This window comes from Osmerus eperlanus, chromosome 16 (genome assembly GCF_963692335.1).
Source record: "Osmerus eperlanus chromosome 16, fOsmEpe2.1, whole genome shotgun sequence".
NCBI classification, from domain to species: Eukaryota; Metazoa; Chordata; class Actinopteri; order Osmeriformes; family Osmeridae; genus Osmerus; species Osmerus eperlanus.
The window spans coordinates 8,652,243-8,677,068 of NC_085033.1; the positions used below are offsets into that span (position 1 = coordinate 8,652,243).

At 47.8% G+C, this 24,826-nt stretch overlaps 1 protein-coding gene across 3 annotated transcripts; it reads left to right on the forward strand.

Annotated features, from left to right (window-relative positions):
- The first annotated feature begins 597 nt into the window (after nt 1–597).
- abca4b (ATP-binding cassette, sub-family A (ABC1), member 4b) lies at nt 598–24,619 on the forward strand. Of its 3 annotated transcripts, XM_062481927.1 has the most exons (51): nt 598–704; nt 1,451–1,563; nt 1,768–1,861; nt 1,979–2,120; nt 2,930–3,069; nt 3,398–3,525; nt 4,242–4,439; nt 5,638–5,727; nt 7,587–7,827; nt 8,069–8,208; nt 8,737–8,853; nt 8,954–9,151; nt 10,436–10,641; nt 11,249–11,425; nt 11,625–11,847; nt 12,063–12,284; nt 12,473–12,677; nt 12,796–12,888; nt 13,083–13,289; nt 13,380–13,557; nt 13,671–13,802; nt 13,977–14,116; nt 14,331–14,468; nt 14,695–14,876; nt 15,118–15,223; nt 15,424–15,629; nt 15,854–15,905; nt 16,333–16,386; nt 16,702–16,877; nt 17,566–17,690; nt 17,843–17,941; nt 18,090–18,279; nt 18,410–18,504; nt 18,647–18,679; nt 18,794–18,899; nt 19,007–19,081; nt 19,213–19,382; nt 19,618–19,795; nt 20,262–20,377; nt 20,473–20,620; nt 20,817–20,940; nt 21,073–21,202; nt 21,332–21,452; nt 21,736–21,798; nt 21,908–22,014; nt 22,232–22,373; nt 22,570–22,704; nt 23,046–23,149; nt 23,275–23,367; nt 23,500–23,749; nt 23,922–24,619. In XM_062481927.1, exons 2-51 carry the CDS (start codon nt 1,498–1,500, stop codon nt 24,036–24,038), a joined length of 6,972 nt encoding a protein of 2,323 aa, XP_062337911.1. In that variant the 5' UTR covers nt 598–704; nt 1,451–1,497; the 3' UTR covers nt 24,039–24,619. The 3 variants fall into 3 exon arrangements, with proteins under 3 accessions (XP_062337911.1, XP_062337912.1, XP_062337913.1); XM_062481928.1 differs by lacking the exon at nt 16,333–16,386 and having other exon boundaries at nt 672–704; XM_062481929.1 differs by lacking the exons at nt 598–704; nt 1,451–1,563; nt 1,768–1,861; ... (3 more) ...; nt 4,242–4,439; nt 5,638–5,727 and adding an exon at nt 7,290–7,377.
- Nucleotides 24,620–24,826: the final 207 nt, after the last annotated feature.

A 24,826-nucleotide genomic window follows, 5' to 3' on the forward strand; every position in this document is an offset into this window, starting at 1 on the left:
TGTTTAGCTGAAATACATGTTTTTAACACTGACACACATTACTTTCAAACATGTAGATTTTTATTGGAATGGTAATGTCATGAGTAAATGGTCCATCAAGATTAAACTGTCTGGATGTCTACAGTTGTAGAATTTACTAGCAGAGTAGCCCACACTTAATAATACAAATGTGTCAGACAGAAAAAAATGTTGAGTGGGACTGACCCTACTCCCATGATGCACCTGGGTCCCAGCAGGTTGAAGTGATTATATTCCCCTGACAAGCCTCTTCTCAGTCTCCCAGCCTAATGAGATATGTCAGCTGTCCAGCTCATCAGAGCTGCTCACACAGTGACTCACCTCAGGCTGACAGAACCAGACAAACTCTCTCTAAAACACCCATGTTCACAACAAAACCAACCTCCACCTCCCTGGAATGACTACAAATACACACATTCAGACACCAAAACCCATGTTCCTTGAAGAATGTCACAAGGTATGGCACAAAATGGATGACTGTTGTCTTTTTAGTGCCTGGCTGCTTGTCCATGTTGAGCTGAGAGATTAAAGCAATCAGATTAGGAGCGTTGACAGACCTGGCGGTGGGTCGCAGAGGCATGTGAATAGTGCTGGAAGGAGCTCTTACATATTTGTACGTCTGTGATGTTGTGTCTTTTAACCTCTTTCCCTAGATGTCGTACGACTTCTACATTTTTCTAATAGAGGTAAGGTCCTGTCTTTTTTTCCGTGCTGGCCGACCTTGTGTAGAAAGGAGTTCTGTCTAGAATGAGATGGGTGGTGATATAGCTGTTGGAGGAGCCATCAGGTGTGCGTCAGTGGTGTGTGACAGGTCTATCAAACACAACAATAGAAACACATTTAGGTTTCAATAAACTCAATATGACTAGTAGGTTTCTGTGTTCAGTCAAAGGATATTTATATTTAGAAAACTAGAAACTACAATTTGAAGAAACTATAATTCATACAATTCAAGTACTCTTCCTGTTTGTTCTCTGGAATAACTAGAATGTTATTTCAAAGGGTGTCCTCAATCAGTCTATTTTATCCAGCCTTGATTACCATTGGCATAAACAAGATTAACATGGAATATTCTTACCTGTCAGACATAATGACAGCCCCTTGAATCCTGTGTGTGTACAGTCAATCCTGCCTAATCTATGGGTCATGTTACTCAAAGCTACTCACTTATACTCCACTGTTCTCTCACATCTCACAGTGGAAGAAGTAGATGACACAACGGCAACGATTCATTTTTGTCTAACATCAGCAAAAGGGGGTTAAACATGTCAGTGTTTTGGCAGGGAGTGTGTGGTTACCATCTTTCTCTGTCTCTCACTCACCCTCAAATCTCCACACTAAAACAACAAACACAAGCCTAAGACGTAAGATAGGAGGCTGCAGTGTCAGGTTTAGGTTACGTGTTTACATGGGTGGTGCTGTGCTCCTGCAGGTCTATCTGCAGCGGATGACCCCTTCTAGGGGAGAAGTTACGGTACCATGAACACAGGCAGTCAAATCCGCCTGTTACTGTGGAAGAACTGGACCCTCCGCAAAAGACAGAAGGTAAAGTTCTCTGGCCCCTCGCATACCGGCCTCCCTGACCTGTTGAAGCCTTACTGAGAAATCAGCTAGGAGACAATCAAGTGGACCTAACAGGACAGATCATGAGGAAATATAATACTGTATATCCCAGAGTTGAGTCTCCACCATTCTCTCCTCCTTAGTTGTGAGTTGGATTCAGCAGGTTGTTGATGTTTGTGTGCTCAGATCCGCTTCCTGGTGGAGATTGTGTGGCCGGTGGTGTTGTTTATTGGTCTGGTGTGGCTGAGAAAGGCTAATCCACTCTACAAGCAACATGAATGTACGTCTTGTGTGTAACTTGTTTACACTGAACAGATGTAAACATTACAACTACAGTTACTCTGCATTGTCTTATTTGACATGTTTTTTCTCCCTGTGGGGTTGCACATTCATCCAGGTCACTTTCCCAACAAGGCCCTGCCCTCAACAGGGATTCTTCCATGGATCCAGGGCATATTCTGCAATGCCAACAACCCCTGTTTCAGATATCCAACCAGAGGCGAAGCCCCTGGAGTTGTTTCCAATTACAACAACTCCATGTGAGCATGATTTATAGGGGTTTCAGTTCAACTATATACAGTACTGTGCATAAGTCTTGGGCACCCAATATTTTTTACACAAATAATGTCTTATACTGTATTTCTTCAATTAAATGCTACAGCTTTTCTTGAATTACATGTTTCGATGAGGGCGGTGTGTACACGAGGGCAGCTTTTATTATTATTATTTAATCGTAATTAAGAACAACACAGGAATTGCGCAAACAGTTTATTAAGTAAGTAAGTAAGTAAGTAAGACTTTATTTATATAGCACTTTTCATACAAGAATTGCAGCTCAAAGTGCTTTAATTAATTAATTAGTAGGCGACATCTCTGGTGTCTCGTCGGTGAGGAGGCAGATGAGGATACTAATAGTGATGCAGAAAGTTTTGTACCGTACCTATTTGTAGTAAAAATAAATTAGAATTATAGTAAATCTAAATTTAATGTTGCTGCATTTTTTCGTTTAAGTGTATCAGATTTGAATGCAACGTTTAATCAAAGAAATATATGTAATATAATTTTTTATATGTGCAGCAGTATAAAAGTGCAATTTTGCAAACATTTTAGTGATTTTTTTTTATTTCATTATTTCTTAAAGCATTTTTTCCTTAACCTTTTTTATTTTTTATTGTGCCTAAGACTTTTGCACAGTACTGTATATTCAGTTTTACTGGAAGCTTTGTATTTTGTTCATGTCATTTGCAGTTATTCATTGTAGAAGTATCTGTTAGTCATCTGCATTGATTATACAGGTCTGTATTTGTGTGTTCTAGACTCTTAAGCCCTGCTGTGTTCTGTGTTCTAGACTGGCCCGGTTCTATGCCGACTCCCAGGAGGTGCTGTTCAACGACCCAGAGTTCCAGCAGCTGGGTCGGGTGTGGAGGGAGCTGTCTACCTTGAGCAACCTCATGGACACTTTACGGAACAACCCTTCCCAGGTCTCAGGTGAGGGGCTGGTCTACTCTGACCCCTTGTATCCCTAGTATTCTCAGTCACCGGGAAGCTCTATGTCTGTCATGGTAACGGGATGTCTAACATCCCATTTCCCCACTCTTTCCTATTCACCTGTTTCCCCCTTGTTTCCCCTCTTGACATGTGTCTCTTATAGACTACCCTCCCTCTCCCTCTCTGTGTATGTTCTTCTGTCTACATCAGTCAATCTGGCTGTCAATCACTTCCTGGTCATATTCGGGCCCCCCTCTCCCACTTCCTGTATCGAGGGTTGAGGCTATCTAGTCTAACCTTCTGGGTCTGTGCTCTGCTTCCTGTCCAGGACGGGGGATAAAGATTGAGGACATTCTGAAGGATGACGAGATGCTTACAGGTTTCCTGCTACGGGACGCCGGCCTGCCAGAGTCTGTGGTCCACTCGCTGGTCAATGCCCAAGTGCGACTGGAGCAGGTAAGACTGCAAACACTAACGTGGAGGTGCTTCGGTTGACTGAGACCCTGGCAGCAGTATGAATCATCATTCTCATTTATGATGTACTGTTAGGTGCATGATGGAACACGTAGGAATTGTTCCATCTTTTCTACGTGTGCTCTGTATCGTACACAGAGCCGGAGAGACTCCGGGGGCCGCAGGGCCTGGTGGTGTCAGTCAGGCCTGGGTATTCTCACTGGGCTGTTCCTCCTCCAGGAATGTGCTGTCTGGATAAACCTCAGTAGCTAATCGTTACCCATCCTCCCTGGGTGATTCACTGCTATCCCTGATTTCCTGTCTGTTGAATGCAGGGCTAGTTCCTGTCTCTCAGGACAGTCCGTACCACAGAGAGGTTGGTCTGTACCCTCTTTACTTTGTTGGTAGGCCTGCACTTCTCACTATGACTGTGCCAGGGACAAATGGTAATACAATTTCAGGGAGGATAAAACCTTTTTAAAGGTTTTTTTAAAACCTCTAAATCTTTGGGATATCCAGGATGTCAGAGGCCTAAATCAGAGGGTCAAAATATGCTCAAGCCCTCTGTTGATTTTGTGTTCTATGATAAAACTTCTAATCTGTATGTACTGTGTATGAATACATATTTACAATCCTTTCTCTCCTCCCTGCCCTTCCTCTCCTGCCTCCCTCCCCCCCTCCCTCCCCCTTTGCTCCTTCTTTCGCCCCTCTCTGGCTAGTTTGCTTTTGGGATCCCAGATCTGCAGCTGAAGGACATTGCCTGTAGCCAGGCTCTGCTGGAACGCTTCATCATCTTCCAGAGCCGCAGGGGCCTGTATGGAGTCCGTAACGCCATGTGTGCCCTCAGCCAGCAGAAGCTCCAGAAGATCGAGGACATCCTCTACACCAACGTGGATTTCTTCAAGATCTTCCGGCTGGTCAGTGAGAGAGTATTTTCCTCTGTCATCTCTGGTCTCTACAGTGTATTGAGTGACATTCTTCTGGTTCTTTTGGGTACTGAAGCTAGATGTCATGTCCCTTGTGAAGAAGACATGACATGCAGGTCGTGCTGCATTGTCAGAGTGGTGTCTCCTGTCAGGTCTACCTACCCATTGTTGAAACTGGGTTGGATCTGACCTGCCGTGTTTCTGCCACCTGCCTCTTATGTGCCCAGCCCCTCTGAAACCATTATCTCCCATCTCCCCCCCTCTCTGTTGGGGTGAACCTCAGCCGGGGTGGGAGATTGGCTCAAGGGGTTGGCATGGCGATGTCCCTCTTGGCCTATTTTTCTAATAGGATTATAGCGGTCCCTCCCACCTCATTCAAGACTGACTAAGACTCGGCAAGGTTCCATGTATAAATAAATTCCCCACGTGTCACCCACGGAAGAAGACAGACAGCCATCCTGAAGATATTTTTGTCCTATTGCCATGAGTTAGCTGTAGTATGAGTATAGTCTTACGAGAGTGTTGCACTGCTTGTCAAATGTAAACTCCATGACAAACTTAAGTTTAACCTTAGAGTCCAATTTGACTCAAAGCCCATTAGCTTAACAAGTATAGCAAACAGCCTATGTATAGCTCAGTACACACACTACTCCCTGCTTCCAGTTCTTCCTCTCCTCGCACCCAAGCCCCCATGGCCTATCAACCTCTCAACTCCTTCCCTTCCCCTCCTTCCCTTGTCATTCGCTCTCTCTTTTCTTCTTTCCTCCCCTCTTCCTTTGCTCACAGAAATGCAGGCGTGAGGAATTTCTGAGGAAGGCCTTCTCATGTGTGTGTTTGTGTTGGAATGCACTGTTTCCGCAGCTCCTAGCACCATGCCCTGTAAGGGGCCTCTGTCTAAGACCCACTGTTAATGGTGTTTGCCTGTAGTGGTAAAGGTGAAAGTGTATGTTTAAAAGTGGTAGTAATGACTATTCTCTCATATCAAAGTACCTCAATAGCTTACCTATGTCCTGTATCCCTACAGAGGTTCAGCACACATCACAGAGCCTTCAGAGACAGTGGATTAAACGAAATCCTGAATCTGTTGACGCATGAAAATGATTTATTTGGCATCAATGGTAGCCTGCCTGTTGAGTTCTTCCCAGATCTCATCTCAGATGTTCCACCTGTGCTGTATTTCATTTCCCAGCTGCCCCGGGTGCTTGATGACTACGCTGATGGGATTGACCTGTACTTCTGGGGCCAAGTGTTTACTGGAGTGTCAGAGAAGGTCCAAGTGGTGAGTGCTTCTTGTGTCCAGTCTTCTCCTCTCTCAGAGAAGAACGCCTCCTTGTTTTTAGCTTTCAGGAAACTAGCATCTTCCGTATAGACTCGTTTGAAAGAAAAACTTGAGGAGAGATTTGGGTCACATGACCATGCGCCCCTGCAGCTCAGGGTCCTGTCCTCAGTTTGAGATTAAGTCGATAGGCACATTAACCTGTGGGTCTCCCGGCATACCAGAGCCATTGAGTGTTTATCATTTGTGCACGCTACGCATTGTTGTCTTTGTGTTAGTGATCGTAGTGTACGTGTTTCCCGGGGTGTGTGTGTCCCATCTGTCCTGCCATTGGATCACAGTCACTGGGACATTCCTGGGACGTGACATCCTGTAGGCGTGTCTAATCTTTCCCATCACTGTGGTGACAGAAAGCCTGGCCAACAGTACTCATCACCTATTTGTACTCTAGGGAATTTGTATATGTGAGAGAGAGAGAGAGAGAGAGAGAGAGAGAGAGAGAGAGAGAGAGAGAGAGAGAGAGAGTACAGTGTATGAAGCATGTGAATGAGTCATATCCTCAACAGACCAGACCACTTTAGTTGTTTCAATCTGTGTTGTTTTACAGCTTAGATTTATATTGTAATGGGATCACTAAAGTATGATAACAAAACAGTCAAAGGCATGTGTGAGTGCATTGCCCAAGGCTATGCTGAGCAGCCTGAGAATGGCTGTCTAGGCCAGTCACAGTTATGGGCTATCCTGTCCTACTAGCACTCAGAAAAAGGCTCCTCCTCTCCTGAACAGGAAGTGAGACAGTGCCAAATGAGCGTACCGACGGAAAACATGCACTTGCGTGACTACACTAGAGTCAACTTATTTTCATCAATGGGAGGATACTTTGCCCACCCTCCACCTATCCTAATTCTTTTTATAGAAAGGCTCTTTAAGAGATTTGTTTGTGGGGTCTATTGTTTCATAAAAACATTTATAATAATATACTTCCCTTAAACTAGTGCAATGTGTAGCGTTCCCTTTTTTGGGTGTTCCTATTATCAAACAAAATAGAAATACGAGGTCATCTTGTGGTCAAATCCTACCTTTACATTTGACAACATAATGAATTGCATCATGCAGAGTGTGGAATGTGCCACTAAAGATACTGCTAATCTATCCTGAGAAAGGAGGTGGGGAGATCAAGGTGGATCAAGGTGTTGGATCAGGACATCTGTGGCTGAGAGGGTTCTCACTTGACTCAAGGTGTGGTTGCACTGGACCTGATTTGGGATTGTAACAGTCAGTGAATCATCTCCATACCGTCAATGGGAGAACTGCCAGTTGAATCCATATGACAGGCCATGCCTTTGAAAGAAATAACCCTATAAATTAAGGTACATGATGGTATCATAAAAATAGAAAAAAACTGAAACTGAATTTGACCCAAAACACAGCTCACTAAGTATTGCAGTACAGGACAAAAATAATTCAATGCTTCTCTGTTAAGTGTTGAACTGTAACAGTTTATTAATCAGCTCTTAACGGTCAGCACCTGTTAAGTGGAGCCCAGCCCTAATGAGACTATGAGGGCCAGCTGTGTGGAGAGCGGTAGCGAGCGGAGTGCAGCATAGTAGAACGTTCTCACAGTAAGGGCTGTGTTGCTCGAGTGTTTAATGTGTGACTACTAAAAAAACGGATTTGACAAGGTTTCAGTCAATGTGCACTTGTGAACTGAAACATCATCAGTGTAATGCCCATGAGTCATACTCGCTCACTCACTCGTTTATCTCCCTTCTTTCTCATGCCTTCCCCCCCACTCCCACACGCACGCATGGATGGACACACATTTCCACACCTCCTTGATGTTGTGTCACCCACACTCCCAGCTGCTGGAGAGGAACAGCACCAAAGAGCTGATCCAGGTGGTCTACCCGCTGTTCCAGGAGGGGGGTCCCTCCTCCTTCACCCAGCTCATGTCCACTGTTTCAGGCCTGTTCTGTGGCTACCCAGAGGGAGGGGGCTCCAGGGTCCTCTCCTTCAACTGGTACGAGGACAACAACTACAAGGTCTTCCTGGGCGTCAACAGCTCCAAGAGCCAGGACAGCTACGCCTATGACAAGACCGCCAGTGAGTGGTCATGGGAAACGTAGTACTAATGGTGCACTTGTATATGGGTGGTCATGGAAAATGTAATATGAATTGTGCACTTTAGGTGGGTGGTCATGGAAAATATGACATTAATAGTGCACTGCATGTGGGTGGTCATGGGTTATGTAGTTTGATATAGGGTTACAGTGCTCTGTCAATGTATTATTGTCTCCGGTAACCTCTCTCCTCTTATTCTTCCTCTCCTCTCTCTGGCTCATAGCTCCCTTCTGCAATTCCCTGATGCAGACTCTGGAGTCCAACCCTGTCACCAAAATTGTGTGGAATTCAGTCAAGCCCCTGCTGATGGGAAAGATCTTGTACGCCCCCGACTCCCCTGCCGTCCGACAGATATTAAAGAGTGTAAGAGAGCACAGACCCCCTCCTAGCCCCCGCCCCCGTACCCACGCACCCCTCCTTTCACCCCCACCCCTCTGAGGAATGAGCTGACTATACCACATTGGAGAGAAGGGGGGTCTGCCACAAGTGGGAGAGAGGAGGCGGGCAGGAGGAGGGGGATGTTAAATTGAATGTGTGGGTGCAGCACAAAGGGAAAGCAAAGCTTGCTCGCAGACTCAGTGAAGTCATATTCACAGCAGTTGACAGAAAACAGATGTGATTCCCAGGGGGAGTTCCGTTAATGAGAATCTTACTGGGCTGGTCGGAAAAACCCCACGTACACCTTCATGCCCTGAGCTCAGACAGAGAGGGGTCGTCTGTTGGTTGATGATTGAGACTAAGATGTAACAGGTCGTTCTTTGACACTGCCACAAAGATGCAGTGTCTATACTTCTGATGTTGAGCCTACATATCATACAAGTGCGTTTCTGTGTCGGTGTGTATTTCTGTTCCTGTGAACATATGTGTGTGTGTCTGTGTGTATTTCAACAGGCCAACACAACATTTGAGGAGCTGGAGAGGCTGCAGAACATGGGCAAGGCCTGGGAGGAGGTGGGACCTCAACTCTGGGCATTCTTCCAAAACAGTGTCCAGATGAACATGATCAGGGTGGGGCCCACAAACACTCACACACACACACACAAATACGTGTCATGTTTTCACTTTACATTTCTTTACAAATATGCTCCGTCTCTCCCTGTCCCTTTAGGATACGATTGCAAACCCCACAGTGACACACTTCCTGGACCAAAGTATGGAGGACACAGAGTTTTCCACCAAAGACATCCTCAACTTCCTGTACAGTGGGCCAGAAGAGAATAGGCAGGCTGGCCTTCCCAACTTTGACTGGAGGAACGTCTTCCAACTGACTGACCAGGTCATCCGCATGTTCAACCAATACGGAGAGGTGAGAGAAATAACCAGACCAATACTAAATAAAAATGCTATAAATCCAACACATTCTCAGACGGTAAGCATGGAGGCTCTCCATGTAGAGACATCAAGTGTCTGGAAGCTGGTGTCCGTCTTCCAGGTCTGAGCCCCGACAGATCACCTTTCGGCCCCCCTTTCAAAGCGAGAGAGCCACTTAGTGGAGCTATGGAACGCTGCTTCCATCCAGATGGGTGAAAGGCAGGAGAACAAGCCAGCTGTCATCCCCATCCAGGCCTGCCTTTGTGTGGCCTGTGATAAAGTGGAGAGAGGGTGGGAGTGGGGCACCACCCCCCCCATGAGCTCAATGTTGTTTTTGTGTTTGGCTTTGCTTTGAAACACTCCCCCCCCCCCCCCCCTGGACTCGGCAAATAAAAGGGGGCAAATCACTCTATCCATCCTCCATTCCTCCCATCTCTTCCTCGCTTCATCTGCACGATCCATAGGGGGGCCCTGTAATCGATTTGAGGGGTCGGAGGTCGTAGTTGGAGGAACCCTATCGGGACGAGCGTCTCCATCGCTTCTTTGTCTCCCCGAGGCCCGGAGCCCTCTTGTGTTTCTGCAAACAAATTCAGGCGACTTAGCCAATTAGATATAGCTGTCAACTAGAGCCCACTCTTTAGAGAAACTGCCTCAGTTAGCATCCTAGCCACTCACTTATCAGGGGTGTGTTCGCATGTCGAAAGCCCATTAGAACGTGTGTTTCACTGAGAACCTGGCACATTCACGTGTGTGTGTGTGTCTGTGGGGGGTTGTTTTTCTCATCCTCAAACTGTGGGTATGCTTGTATGGTGAATGTATGGGGCCATAGGGATGAATGAGGAGTGTCCTCGTCTGTCTTTGAGTGCTCCGAGGGCATTGTACAGTAATATGAATGAAGACATTAGACACGCTTTACATTGAGCGGTGGGGCCCCCAGCGGAAAAGGATGATTTGTGCGTGTGTGTGTGTGTGTGGGTGCATGTGTGTGTGTGGGAGATGTTCACAGGACCATTGTGTGTGTTTGTGTGTGCGCGTCTTCTAGTGCTCCAGTGCAGAGTGAACGTAGCTGTTAAGACTTTCCCATGTCACCAGAGCCCTTGTGAATGAGAGGCCTATGAGGACTGAGTGGCTCCCCTGAGCAGGACACACTGTCCCTGTCTCCACTGTCTGCTCAACATGGACACACAGCCTCACACATTCACACAATCCGTGCCTGCGTGTACAAACAGAAACACACACACACAAATAACCCTGCCCCTTCTTTCTCACCTGGCTGTAGTGCATCAGCCTGGATAAGTTTGTGGCCCACACTGACGAGAGCCAGATGACCCACCAGGCTCTGTACCTGCTGGAAGAGAACAAGTTCTGGGCGGGGCTCGTCTTCCTGGATGTGTACCCCTGGACCACCTCCCCACCGCCGCATGTCAAGTACAAGATCCGCATGGACATTGATGCTGTGGAGCGGACCAATAAGATCAAAGACAGGTAGATAGCACCTTAACACCGCACTGCTGAGGCAGATGTTTCAACATGTTAGGGATCTTTACATGGCCTTAAGGTGGTCAATTCTTCTTATGTTGTATTACTGATAACTGGCAGCATTTGTCTTTAAGGTTTTACATCATAACCCACTCTTCAAATGAACGCTTACAGGCAAACTAAGCCCACACAATAGATCAATAATATGAAAGATCAGTAATATGAAAGGTAATATCTCCATGCTAACAATCACTTTCACAAGGAAGTTGGTGTCAGAGCAGAGCCAGCTATGCAGCCTGTTTTTGTCTTTGCAGGAGGGCTAGTGTGTAGCCCTTACCAATTTACTAATGAGATTGTTTTCGAAGGGGGATTGCGAGTAACTAATCTCCTTGACTGGAAAGAAGAATATAATGCGCGTTGTGTTTGCTGTGTGTGTGTTGTCTAGAGGATTGGTAGAAGAGCCAGCTACTGTGAGGGCTATCTCCTTGAATAGACCCACAAACAACATTGCTCTGTTAATCCATGTTGGCCTCCCTCTCACCTACTTGTACGTACGTTGAGGACGACGACACCTGCTTTCATCCGTTGCGCCTGTGCCCCGTCCGTCTCTCAGGTACTGGGACCCTGGTCCGAGGGCTGACCCCATGGATGACCTGAGGTACATCTGGGGGGGCTTCGCCTACCTCCAGGACATGATCGAACACGGCATCCTCAAGATCCACACTGGAAACGACTGGCCACTCGGCGTCTACGTACAGCAGATGCCCTACCCCTGCTACGTGGACGACCTGTGAGTGGTCCACACGCCTGTCTGTCATTAATCCCCGTCTCTTTCGCATCCAATGGAGGAAGAGCGGGTCGTTTTGGGGGGGCTTTTGTTTGTGTGTCACAGAACACATGGTCTGACCATAACAGATCAAACAAAGAGTCCTGAAGCTCCTTCTGTTGAAAGTGTTCTGACTCAACACGCCTCCCTCGTCCTCCCACAGCTTCATGCTGACCTTGAACCGCTGCTTCCCCATCTTCATGGTGCTGGCCTGGATCTACTCCGTGTCCATGATCGTCAAGAGCATCGTGCTGGAGAAGGAGTTGAGGCTCAAGGAGACCCTGAAGGCCATGGGGGTCACCAACGGGGTCATCTGGTACACCTGGTTCATAGACAGCTTCCTCATGATGACAGCCAGCACGGCACTGCTCACCACCATCATCATGGTAGGAGATGAGGGGAGAGGGAGGGATGGGAGGGTAGGTCAAAGAAGGGACAACTGATAGTTTTGGTTTTGTGTTTCCGATGTCCGACAGGAAACGTTTGACAGTTTTTGTATCCATTAGTGCCACCTAGTGTAATTTGGGAGAAAATCGAATGTCCATGACGCCATTCACATTCAGGAAGGGGAAATCTAACCGGTTCTCCTGTCCTCTTCCAGTCAGGAAAGGTACTCAACTACAGCAACCCCATCATCGTGTTCTTCTTCCTGCTGACCTTCACCGTCACCACCATCATGCAGTGCTTCCTCCTGAGCGTGTTCTTCAACAAGGCCAACCTTGCGGCCGCCTGCAGCGGCATCATCTACTTCACCCTCTACCTGCCCCACATCCTCTGCTTCGCCTGGCAGGACCGCATCACCAAGAACATGAAGCTGGGCGCGGTGCGTCCACTAATGCCTTCACCTCTGGGAATGAGGATCTCGGTGTCCCGATAGGACCTCGTTAGAGCTGCCTGGCGTCACTGTGACAACTGCAGCTAGGGCGACGGCATAAATGAAGTCACCGTGATAGTTAGGTTCAGTTTTTGCAGGTATCCGTGTATTTTACTGGAGCCCTGTCCCCCTTCCAGAGTCTGCTGTCTCCTGTGGCGTTTGGTTTTGGGACGGAGTACCTGTCTCGGTATGAGGAGCAGGGTCTGGGTCTGCAGTGGGACAACATCGGCACCAGTCCACTAGAGGGCGACGCCTACTCCTTCTTCACCTCCATACGGATGATGGTGTTTGATGCCGTGCTCTACGCAGTCCTGGCCTGGTACCTCGACAATGTCTTCCCAGGTCGGTCTCCACACTATGTTGTGTGTTTAAGTTTGTGTGTGTGTGTGTGGAAACAAATGGCAACTCGTACCTGATCTCATACTACGTTCAGGTTTTAAACTCTCTCTCGCCCCTCCAGGGCAGTATGGTATTGGTCGACCTTTCTACTTCCCCTTCCAGTCTTCATACTGGCAGAAATCTGAGACCACCTCCTCAGACGCGGACGACGTCGGTTAGTGACACTGTTCAAGTCTCATACCTATCGTGGGCTATCGTGTTGTCAAATGGTTTCTTATAGGGTTCTCTCTAAATATGATTAAATACAGCTGCTGTTTGGTGTGTGCCTCTTTGGCAAAAGTATTAACGCTATTTCCTTCAGAATTGAATAATTGAAACAAGTGAATGATTAAGTGTTTCTCCCTGCAGTGAAGCCTGGTCCTGATGTGGATGTAGATGTGGAAAACCTGGGGTCCCGACGCAGGTCCATGTGCAACGGCTCTACTGGCAAGACGACCTGTAAGCACCAGGACAAGAGGGAGAGGCTGATAAAGGACAGGGAGGAGAGGGAGGAGCAGCAGAGAAGGCTGGAGGGAGAAGAAAACCAAGAGGCTGCCAACGAGGAGGAAGACACAAGTAGATGACACCCTCAATTTGACGTTTTGACACTGTTTTATTCAAGCTCCGCCTCTATACCCACCATTTTTGTTTCCCTGCTTCTTCCAGGTAAGTTGTTCTTTGAGGCCGAGCCGCTGGGGCTCGTGATGGGGGTGGAGATCCAGGACCTGGTGAAGGTGTTTCCCGGGAGCCCTCGCCCTGCCGTCGACAGTCTCAGCATCACCTTCTACGAGGGACAGATTACATCCTTCCTGGGACACAACGGAGCCGGGAAAACCACCACCATGTGCGTGTGCCACAAACCACTCTGACCAATGACATGATCTTAACATTACTGGCTGCGAATCTACTGGATGGTTCGATCCCACTCATCGTCAATGTCTGTGTTCTGTTCCCCAGGTCTATCCTGACAGGCCTGTTCCCGCCCACCTCAGGCACTGCTTACATTCACGGGAGAGACATTAGGACTGATATGGACATCATCCGCACATCTATGGGCATGTGTCCCCAGTACAACATCCTGTTCAACCAGTGAGTCCTGCAACCGACTGGGAAATGTTGCTTGTAGCCGGGGTGACAATTTACTGACTGACTGATTAAAGAAGGTTGCTTACCCACCAAAGGAACAGCACCACACCATTGAGGGAATACACACCTTATGTTAATGCTGCACTGGTAACTGACTGGTCCTCCCGCTCTCCCCAGTCTGACTGTGGAGGAGCACATCCTGTTCTACTCCATGTTGAAGGGGAGGACGAAGGTGGAGGCGCAGAAGGAGGTGGAGGACATGCTGGAGGACCTGGGCCTCCCCCACAAGAGAGATGATGAGGCTCAGAACCTCTCTGGTGAGTCTTGCCCGGGATATCCGTCAGTTTGAAGTGTAGAACATCGCCTCAGTGCCAACAGTTCAAAGTACATCTATCACATTGTAATATTTCTTTATTAATATTCTGAAAAATGTAGGTTTTGTGTGCGCACAGGTTTTTGGCATTCAGTGAGTGGGTGTTGGATCGTGTTCCCTGGTTTGTTCACTGATACATTGCCTCTTGCACTGTTCAGGTGGTATGCAAAGGAAGCTGTCTGTTGCCATGGCATTTGTCGGGGGGTCAAAGATTGTTATTCTGGATGAGCCCACCTCAGGAGTGGACCCCTACTCCAGACGATCCATTTGGGACCTCCTGCTCAAGTACCGGACTGGTAAGCTAGTGCCCTCTACTGGCTACAGACATGTACTACTCTAAACATGCACGTCACTGCCCATTACACATTCTAGACAACTTGCAGATGATCAAGGAAGCTCATGAACCGATTGCTAACTTGTTTTGAATCTACAGTTAAGCAACTTTGCCTAAGTTGATATATTCATATCCAACTTGAACTATGATAACATCTAAATTCGAATAACTTTCAACCCCTCGCCCAGGTCGGACAGTTATCCTGTCCACCCATCACATGGACGAGGCGGACCTGCTGAGCGACAGGATCGCCATCATCTCCAAGGGACAGCTCCACTGCTGCGGCTCCCCCCTCTTCCTAAAGAACTGCTTTGGCGTGGGCTTCTACCTCACTCTGGTCCGACGCATGAAGGACCTGAAGAAGAAAGAGGTGAGGAGCCGTCGTTCCTCTGGACTTGACTGGCGTCCGTGGGTCGTGCCCGTCCGTAGCGTTTGCAGTACATGGTCACGAGTCATCATGAGTTTCGGAGTAACATGTTTTACTGCTCTCTCTCTCTCTCTCTCTCTCTCTCTCTCTCTCTCTCTCTCTCTCTCTCTCTCTCTCTCTCTCTCTCTCTCTCTCTCTCTCTCTCTCTCTCTCTCTCTCTCTCTTCCCCCCCCCCCCCACCCAGAATGAGTGTGACTGTGCCTCCGAGTGCTCCTGCACCTGCTCCACCTGCACCAAGTACAAGGACCAGTCCCAGAACCCGTCTGAGCAAATGGACAGAGCCCTGGACGGTAAGGGACCTCTATCATGTCTATTCTAGACTCTTAGTGCCGTCTTTTCTGTATGTTCTGCTCCTTCTTGCGTGGCTCTTTTTACAATGTTGAGTTTTTACTCAAATTCTGGCAGGGGTACTGTTTGTGGAAAATCATGTCAAATAAAGGAGACTTTTATTCAGAGTCGTGAGCTATATTTCCTCCTCCTCCTCTCTCAGGTGAGGTGGACAGCATCACAAATCTAATCCACCACCACGTTCCTGAGGCCAAACTCATCGAGATGATTGGCCAGGAGTTGACCTACCTGCTGCCCAATAAGGGCTTCAAGCACAGGGCGTACGCCAGCCTGTTCAGGGAGTTGGAGGAGACTCTGGGGGACATGGGCCTGAGCAGCTTCGGCATCTCTGACACCTCTCTGGAGGAGGTAGGATCTCGTCCTCGTTTGATGACATCACCACATGCCCCCATCTCTGTTTTGAAAAGGACTTTAATCGATTTAAGAGATTTATTTTACCAACAAATCCAATGACGTTTTGGTATATCGATAGTGCAGTACAATGACACGATCCATCATACCTTTAATGTTATATATCATGTCAGATCATGCACATCTTAAAATGGTTTATAAACAAGCTTTGTCCCCTGCAGATCTTCATCAAGGTGACTGCAGACGGCGAGGCCGCACAAAAAAGCACACCAGGTAAAAGATGACTTTGTCCTGGCACATTCATCTTTTCCCCTAAACTCCTGCTGAATACTGAATGGGATCTGTACTTACAGCTTGAACATTTCGGATGTATAGATGTGTTTTTTGTTACTGTTCCAGTCTTTTACCTGCATGAACTCATGTCGGCATTTGACATAATATGTCAAGTCTGTAGACTAGTTGAAGGCTCCTCCACCTGGTTCCCAGGGAGCGAAAGCCCTGGTGAACCAACCTTAATCTAGTGCACGTAAATCTGGTTAGTTACCACTAGAGGTTGGAGAATTTGGAGAAAATGTGATGGGACAGTAGCTCTCCAGGACCCAGGGTTGGGCAGCCAACAGTCTGCCTCAGTCTGTTAGCCATGTTAGTTCCTTGTAAGTTGATGTGTTGTCTGCTGTGACCTGTCCACTTCCCATTGTAGAGCAGTGGATGCTTCTGCAGAGGAAAGGCAAAGTTGGTGTGGAGGAGGATGAAGGTTAGAGGAACGGCTAGCTCGATCTGCCGCACACTAATTCTGCTTGCTGGGTCAGAATATAACACCAGGGGCTTTGCTGATGTAGAGTTCTACTGTTGGCAGCGATTCATGGGCTAATGACAGCAGATTTCTCACAGCTTTTCTGCCTTTACAGACTGCCATTCCAAAGCAATGCTTTCTCTTTTAGTCAAAAATAGTGGGGGGCTGCCTAGTTTCTTAATTATTTTTCTTTTTATATGTTCCTATACATAGAGTGGAACCACACTGTCACAGTTTGTGGACTTAAATGTTACATCTCCTAACACAAACTCACAGAAGCCAATGGGCTGGCGCAGACCAATGGTGGGAGTAACCAGGGCAACTCGGACAGCAATGCGGGGCGGGGCTCCAGGCAGGTGAAAGGTGCCAGTCTGGTGATGAAGCAGTTCCACGCCCTGCTGGTCAAGAGGGTGCACCACGCCATGCGTAGCTACAAAGACTTCTTGGCACAGGTACCACACTTGACCAGGCTTCTCAGAGACACTGCCATGTTTGTGGGGTTAGCCAATGTCCATGTGTTGTCATGCTTCAATACTGATCAAGACTTACAGGATGCAATAGTAAGATCATTCCAAGTGTATTTTGCATGAAGATAAAGCTCTCAGCAACGGTGTGATGTCTGTTCTCTGGTTAAAAGCAGTCTTGCACAAAACTGCATGCAAATAACAGATATGTGTGACATCACAAGTAGTTTGGTTCCAGTTACTAAGATATTTATGAACTCCCAACTGGTTCCAATCAGTTAGGGTCCATAAAGATGGCATTCTTTTTACCTATAACATTGGGGGTAGGTCAGAGGTTTACATCCTCTTGGGCTGTAAACAGTCCTAAACAGATCAGATTATGCCTATACCTTTACCTATGTGACTTCATCACAAAGGTTCACCCAGTTCTGTCAGTCCTATCAGTTCAGAGAAGTGTTAAAGATTCTCCCACAGAGTCTGCTGAATAAGTATGTGTTAAGTCACAGTGTTTGGATGTCTAGCAGAGAAGATTGCATTGGAGGTTCAATTAAAGGCCAGGGGGATACTTAAAAAAGAGTAGATGAGTAAATATTATTTTAGTGTATCTGCAAAGGCATAATCCTCACAAAGCAACAGTTGATCATAAGCATGACAGTGCAATATGCTGTGTCTCCAGATCGTCCTGCCTGCCAGCTTTGTGCTTATCGCCCTGATCTTTACAATGATTGTCCCTCCGTTTGGGGAGTACCCCAGCCTCTCCCTCACCCCCTGGATGTACGGACAGCAGTACACCTTCATCAGGTCGGTCCTTCCATGCCCCACGTAGCTCACAAACACTCTTAGTGGAAAAACGACATCACCCACCAGCCTCAGTTTTATAGTACATCCCAGGAACCGCCCAGATAAGGCTTTGTTTTTATTTGACCTTTTTAAATATTTTCCTTTGTTCTTAGTAATGAAATGCCGACACACCCAACAATGAAACGCTTCACAGAGGTGCTGTTGGGAAGGCCTGGTCTGGGCACGCGCTGTATGGATGGAGAGCCTCTCGAGTGAGTATTAGGTGCACCATGAATATTCAGCAACATTTACTGCTGTTTCCTTGGCTGAATGAATGAATATACACAATCAATGTTTTCGAATTAAATGAACACAGTAGGAAAGGCTCTAACTACAGGAAGCCCTTTGTGTGTCCTACAGAAACATGCCGTGTGTGAACGTCACCACAGACTGGGCCATACCTGAGATCTCCTCTGTGGCCAGCAACATCCTCCTGAGCCCAGAGTGGCACCCCCTCAACCCCTCCCCTTCTTGCCAATGCAGCACTGACAAGAAGCTGACCATGATGCCCATCTGTCCGGAGGGGGCCGGGGGGCTGCCCCCACGACAGGTTAGGGAGCTCTGTGTCTGTCTGTGTGTGTGTCTGTGTGTGTGTCTGTGTCTGCCTACGTCTGTCTGTGATGACTCCATAAAGGCAGCAGTAATGTCTGACATGGGATTGTGTTTTCTGTGTTTACCAGAGGAAGCAGGCTTCAGGAGACATCCTGATGGACCTTACTAGGAGTAACATCTCTGACTTCCTGGTCAAAACCTACCCCGATCTCATCAGAACCAGGTACAACCTCAGCCCTATGAGCTGAGGGTTTTCCCTTTGACACTTCTTTAGAGATTCCTTCGAGCCATAAAATGACATGTCATTCATATCAATCTATTTTTCAGACCCTTTTTCATACCATTGAATTGTTTTTAATTTCTAGTTTGAAGAGCAAATACTGGGTGAATGAGCAAAGGTAAGGTTTCAAATCCTCTTCTAGATGTGAACCATTTGTCATGTAGTTTGTCTCTCTCTAGTGGAAGGCGGCAGGTACTGATTGACAGAACATGTTTGTCTGGATCATTCTCAGGTATGGAGGCTTGTCAGTGGGAGGGCAGCTGCCAATACTGGATGTGGATCCCAAGGAAATCCAGAGTGTTCTGTCCCAGCTGGGCCAGATGCTCAACATCACTGGGGTAGGGAAGGGTCCACAACCCCTCTGGGGAGCCATACACTATCAGTACTCACATGTCAGTGCTTATAAATGTAAACTAAGTGGTTGGTGTCATATCTGTTTACTCAGGGTCCTTATGCCAAGGTTTCCTTGAAAGAAATTGGACCTTTCCTCAGGTACATGGAGAGTGAATACAACGTAAAGGTGAGTGTGACTCATACATACAAACCTCAGTGTATGCCTATATTTTAAGCTCTGAAAAAAACATTTCATGTTGTGGAAGCATCATCCTCAATCCTCAACCTTAACGTGTGCTCGTCACCCTTCTGCCTCAGGTGTGGTACAACAATAAAGGCTGGCACGCCATGGTGTCCTTCATGAACGTGGCCAACAACGCCATCCTGAGGGCCTACCTGCCCCGCTACGCTAACCCTGTGGAGTACGGCATCACAGCCATCAACCACCCTCTCAACCTGACCAAGGAGCAGCTGTCTGAGGTCACTGTGTGAGTGTCACTGGGACCTCTGCTTCTGGGCCAGGCTCCAGGACTGGAAGGCAGGAGTTTGGTCCACAGGAAAATACACGGTCTGGGTTTGGCAGATGAAGACACGCTCTTATTTCATAGATGCGTAAAAGAGAACCCCTTGTGTCCAGTTTTAAATGGATGGCTGAAAAGGCTTTTTGACCTCTTCTGCACCTCATCTCCCCCCTCCTCCTCCCTCTCCCCCCTCCTCCCCCAGGTTGACCACATCAGTGGACGCAGTGGTGGCCATCTGCGTCATCTTCGCCATGTCCTTCATCCCGGCCAGCTTCGTCCTCTACCTCATCCAGGAGCGCGTCACCAAGGCCAAGCACCTGCAGTTTGTCAGCGGGGTCAGCCCTCTCATCTACTGGGTGGCCAATTTCTTCTGGGACATGGTCAGTGATCACAACTAGTCACGAGTAACGAGTGATTGCTGTACAATGCTGTATTATTCGAGTCATATGGATATATCATAGTCTAGAGCTGTATAAATGAGAAGTAGTACTTGGTAGTAATTATTTTACGGAAATACTTCACAGATGATCAAATTAACATTAAGCCCAATTGTACTCATCCCCATCAACGAGCAGCTTACATTTACATGTAGTCATTTAGCAGACACTCTTATCCAGAGCAACTTACAGTAAGTACAGGGACATTCCCCCGAGACAAGTAGAGTGAAGTGCCTTGCCCAAGGACACAACATCATTTGGCATAGCCGGAAATCGAGCCGGCCACCTTCTGATTGGTAGCCCGATTCCCTCACCGCTTACCCATCTGACCCCCAGCTTACAACATTTATATACTGCACGTGACGGATCTTTTTCTCCTGTGAACGTTTCGTTTCCTTGACTTCTTCAGATGAACTACAGCATCAGCACTGCGATGGTGGTGGCCATCTTCATGGCCTTTGATAAGAAGTGCTACACTTCACAGACCAACCTCCCTGCCCTCATAGCCCTGCTGCTCCTCTACGGGTGAGTCACTCCAGCAGGTGCCCCCTCACCTCAGTGTGTTTGGCCCTCCTGGCCCTTCCTGACGTTCTGATATTGTGACTCGTTTTGGTTTCCAGGTGGGCGGTGACTCCCATGATGTACCCCATGTCCTACATCTTCAGCATCCCCAGCACGGCTTACGTCTCCCTCTCCTGCATCAACCTCTTCATCGGCATCAACAGCAGCGCCATCACCTTCATCTTGGAGCTGTTTGAAAACAACCGGGTGAGCAGAGAGAGGAAGAGGCCAGTGGGAAAGGGTGATGTCGAAAAGGCCATAGAGAGAGAGAGAGAAGTCGGTGTCATTTATCAAGAGAGAGATAACGAGAAGAATTGTGGGAGCAGGCTGAAAATGGGAAAAACCTGATCTGTGACAAATCGCCGTTGTCGCTAACTCTGTGACATGGTGTCTCTGTTCTCAGTCCCTGCTGGCGTTTAATGAGTGGCTGAAGAAGGGGCTTCTGGTGTTCCCCCACTTCTGCCTGGGGAGGGGCCTCATCGACATGGCCATGAACCAGGCCGTCACCGACGTCTACGCACGCTTCGGTCTGCACCTCCCCCCTCACACGCCTCCCCACCACACCGCCGGCCCCCTCCACAACCGCCAGGCATGCTAGGAACAGCCAATATTGGAAAAGGGGAGCGTGCTGTTTTATAAGCTATGTTATCGGATTGCAGGTGAACAGTACAGCATGGACCCGTTCAGATGGGAATTCGTGGGGAAGAACCTGGTCTTCATGGCAGCGGAGGGCTTTGTTTACTTCCTCCTCAACATCCTGATCCAGTACAGGTTCTTCATGGACCACTGGTGAGCCTCTGCCTCTCCTCTCTTCACAATGGTAGTCGAGGTTCCTCAGCCCCTCACACAGGGATTTTTACCGGGTCACGTTTTACCGGGACACTTAAGGGCGTCTCTTCCTCTCTCTCCCTGCTGCAGGATGTCCGACGGCAACAGATCCAAGCCCGAGGACGAGGACGAGGACGTGGCCGCGGAGCGCCAGAGGATCCACAGCGGAGGCAGCAGGAAAGACATCCTGCAGATCCGAGACCTTTGCAAGGTCAGACTCTCAAACACCCGCGGCTGCCCGCCTCGTGGCTGTATGGTGGATTCATGATGCACGGTGCAGCCGCTGTTTGGGATGCTGCTCCGACACTTAACGACACCAAAAATGAAACACTGTGTGTACTGTACATTGCACTGTCTGGGGGGGAAGGAAAACATGTACACACAGGAGTATTATAAAGATTGATTATTAGTTAGATTATTATTAGTGAAGTATTGATTAGTAGCTGTGTAGCAGAGTAAACCGTGTAAAAGGTGAGCGTGTCTTCTGCGTACAGACCTATGTGGGCCGGAAGAAACCAGCAGTGGACAAGATCTGTGTGGGCGTTCCTGCAGGGGAGGTAGGACCAGCATGACGCTAAATAGACAGCACATTTAAAAACAAGTATGATGGCATGTCCGTGTACCAGATATGTCTCCACTGGTCTGACGACCTGTGTGTGTCGTTAGTGCTTTGGCCTGCTGGGGGTGAATGGGGCCGGGAAGACCACCACGTTTAAGATGCTGACTGGTGACACAGACGTCAGCTCTGGAGAGGCCACGGTCGCTGGCTACAGGTACTGCAGCGTGGGCTTGAGAAGTATAGGGTTGACACAGTCAATTCAATTCAGCTTTATTAGCATGACAGTCATTACAACCTTATTGCCAATAGTCTAATGTGCAGTTCTGGTTGCTGTTGTCATACATATGATTCTACGTTAGACACGGTACACCATGTGAGAGGCGCCTGCTTCCTGTTGGTCTGAGTTGACCTCGTCCTTTTTCTTTTGTCAGTATTAATGATCAGATGCTGGATGTGCACCAGAACATGGGCTACTGCCCCCAGTTTGACGCCATCGATGAGCTCCTCACAGGCAGGGAGCACCTCTTCCTCTATGCCCGCCTCCGAGGCGTGCCGGAGGCGGAGATCGCCAGGGTGAGTGCCTGAACCCTGGACACAAGCAGAAACACAAACTCTGCTTTCTCCAGGTATGGTTGGCATCCATGAAGTGGATGCCAATCCGTCATTTTGACTATAAAAATGATTCATACGTGATTGAAGTCGTTGCCTGTATGTAAGATAAACACAGATGTATATTTATTCGAAGCCACGTCTTGTTTTTCCTCTCCAGGTGGCGGAGTGGGGTATTCAGAAGCTGGGTCTGACGGAGTACGCAGAGCGATGTGCTGGGACCTACAGCGGAGGCAACAAGCGCAAGCTCTCCACAGCCATCGCTATGATTGGCTGCCCAGCTCTGGTTCTCCTGGTGAGCCAGTCAGCCAGCTGTGTTGCTGCCTCTCGTATATAGGCCTGAATTTTTGGGCTGTTGGCTTTTATTCAGAGATTTGTCAGTGCAATGGTCCAGGGATCCAGATTGGCTACCATATGGCTTCAGTCGACCCAGACTCACAATCCTTTTTGCCCTGGCAGGAAACTACACTGTTCCAAGTAAGATTTGGCAGAGCTGGAGAAAGTCTGCCATATGCTGTTTGAGTTTAGGATTTTTCACGATGCTGAAAATCTGTAATAAAGGGTAATATAATATGATAAGAGTGTATGGACCTACATGTAAGTGTGTGTGCTTTGTGTGTGTGCGCACCCCAACAGGATGAACCTACTACAGGGATGGACCCCCATTCGAGACGCTTTCTGTGGACCGCCATCATGAGTGTCATTCAGGACGGGAGGGCCGTGGTGCTGACATCACACAGGTAGGCTCCACCCACACCCCTCCCACTGCCCCTACACGCAACAGGACAATAATTAGATATTGAGGAAGCTGTTTGTAAGCAGACGGTCAGTTCTATAGGTTGACCTTACCTCTGTCTCCCACCAGTATGGAGGAGTGTGAAGCTCTCTGCACTCGCCTGGCCATCATGGTCAACGGCACCTTCAAATGCCTGGGCACCATCCAGAACCTCAAATACAAGTAAGACTGGGTGACCACTCTCAACATCTGAGAGTGGAGAGCAAACTAGCAGCAGCATCCAACATGTTCCCTTCAATAACACTGCCGCCATTTTGTGTTTGACTGACGTGGACTCCCTCCCTCCTCATCCAGGTTCGGTGACGGCTACGTGGTGACCATGAAAATCAAGGCAGCTAAATTGGGCGTGGCCCCGGACCTGAGCCCGGCTGAGAGCTTCATGCACTGTAACTTCCCAGGGTGTGTCCAGAGGGAGAAGCACTACAACACCCTGCAGTACGAGATCGCCTCCTCCTCCCTGGCCAGGATCTTCCAGCTGGTAGCAGCCAACAAGGACAGGCTCAATGTAGAGGACTACTCTGTGTCCCAGACTACCCTGGACCAGGTAAACAACTCTACGACCGAGGTTCTCTCACTGGGAAGTAGGCTTCAGCTTAGCAAGGCTGAGGCATGTGGACATGGAATACTGGCGTATGTCGAAATGGCAGTATTTGCAGTGCATTTTCAACACTTTTCTCAGACTTTGTATTGATTATGATTGCATGTGTGTCTTCCAGGTGTTTGTGAACTTTGCCAAGCAGCAGTCTGGAGAGGATGAGGAGCTCAGGTTACACCCACGGGCAGCAGGTGCACGGAAAGAAATCAAGATTGCCCCCCTTAAAAGGAAAAAGTGATGCGTATACCGACACAAGCACACATAGGCCTACTAGGAAAGATCCAGTAGGCTGTTGTATTGTTTGGCTGTATATTTGAAGGTTTGTGTGTTAGACTTTGGAAGTCATTTTTGTATGCTCATGTGTTTGGTACAGCAAAAAAGAATGCCCAAGTCAAGCTGTTTCAACACTATTTTAGCTAGGCATTGGCTGATGATGGTGGTTCCCAGATATGGTTTCCTTCCATATCCTGTACAACTGGTTTACATAACCCAGAGGATAGTAATGCAAGTACACTGGAAGATCGGTACAACAAAACAACATATAAAGCTTAAAACATAGTCATATCCTAACATTTTGCCTGGCTTATCTAACTGTACATACGGCACAGGGATTGAACTTATCCAGCAGCATAGCTGTTTGTCTCTGTGAGCAGGCCTGTATATACCCCACTAAACACAGGGCATTTTCACCTACTTTAACTTTGACATATATAAATAAAAAGAATGGATAATGTGGGTTAGAGTGAGTTATACAAAACACCTTTTCCCGGTTTTAATTATTGATATCAGTTTTCCATTCATGTCACTTACAGTGTTTGTCAATTGAAATGTCATGAACATGAAGACAAATGTTTCCATAACCAAGTAACTAAACCACCTGACTGTGCTTGTATAGAATAGCTTTGTGTATCAATTGCATTGTGTAACTTATGCCATGCTTTACACTGCAAACCAGAAACTGCATCAGCTATCGGTAAGTTATTTGTGTACTTTGTGAGTGCACATCATGGATAAAACAAAAAAAGT

Bases quoted from the DNA above. Each gene is read 5' to 3' on its own strand.
- abca4b (XM_062481927.1), top strand. From the start codon at position 1,498: ATGAACACAGGCAGTCAAATCCGCCTGTTACTGTGGAAGAACTGGACC. The intron at 18,505-18,646 runs GTACAACCTCAG...TTTAATTTCTAG, and splicing joins CCCGATCTCATCAGAACCAG to TTTGAAGAGCAAATACTGGG. The intron at 19,383-19,617 runs GTGAGTGTCACT...CTCCTCCCCCAG, and splicing joins CAGCTGTCTGAGGTCACTGT to GTTGACCACATCAGTGGACG.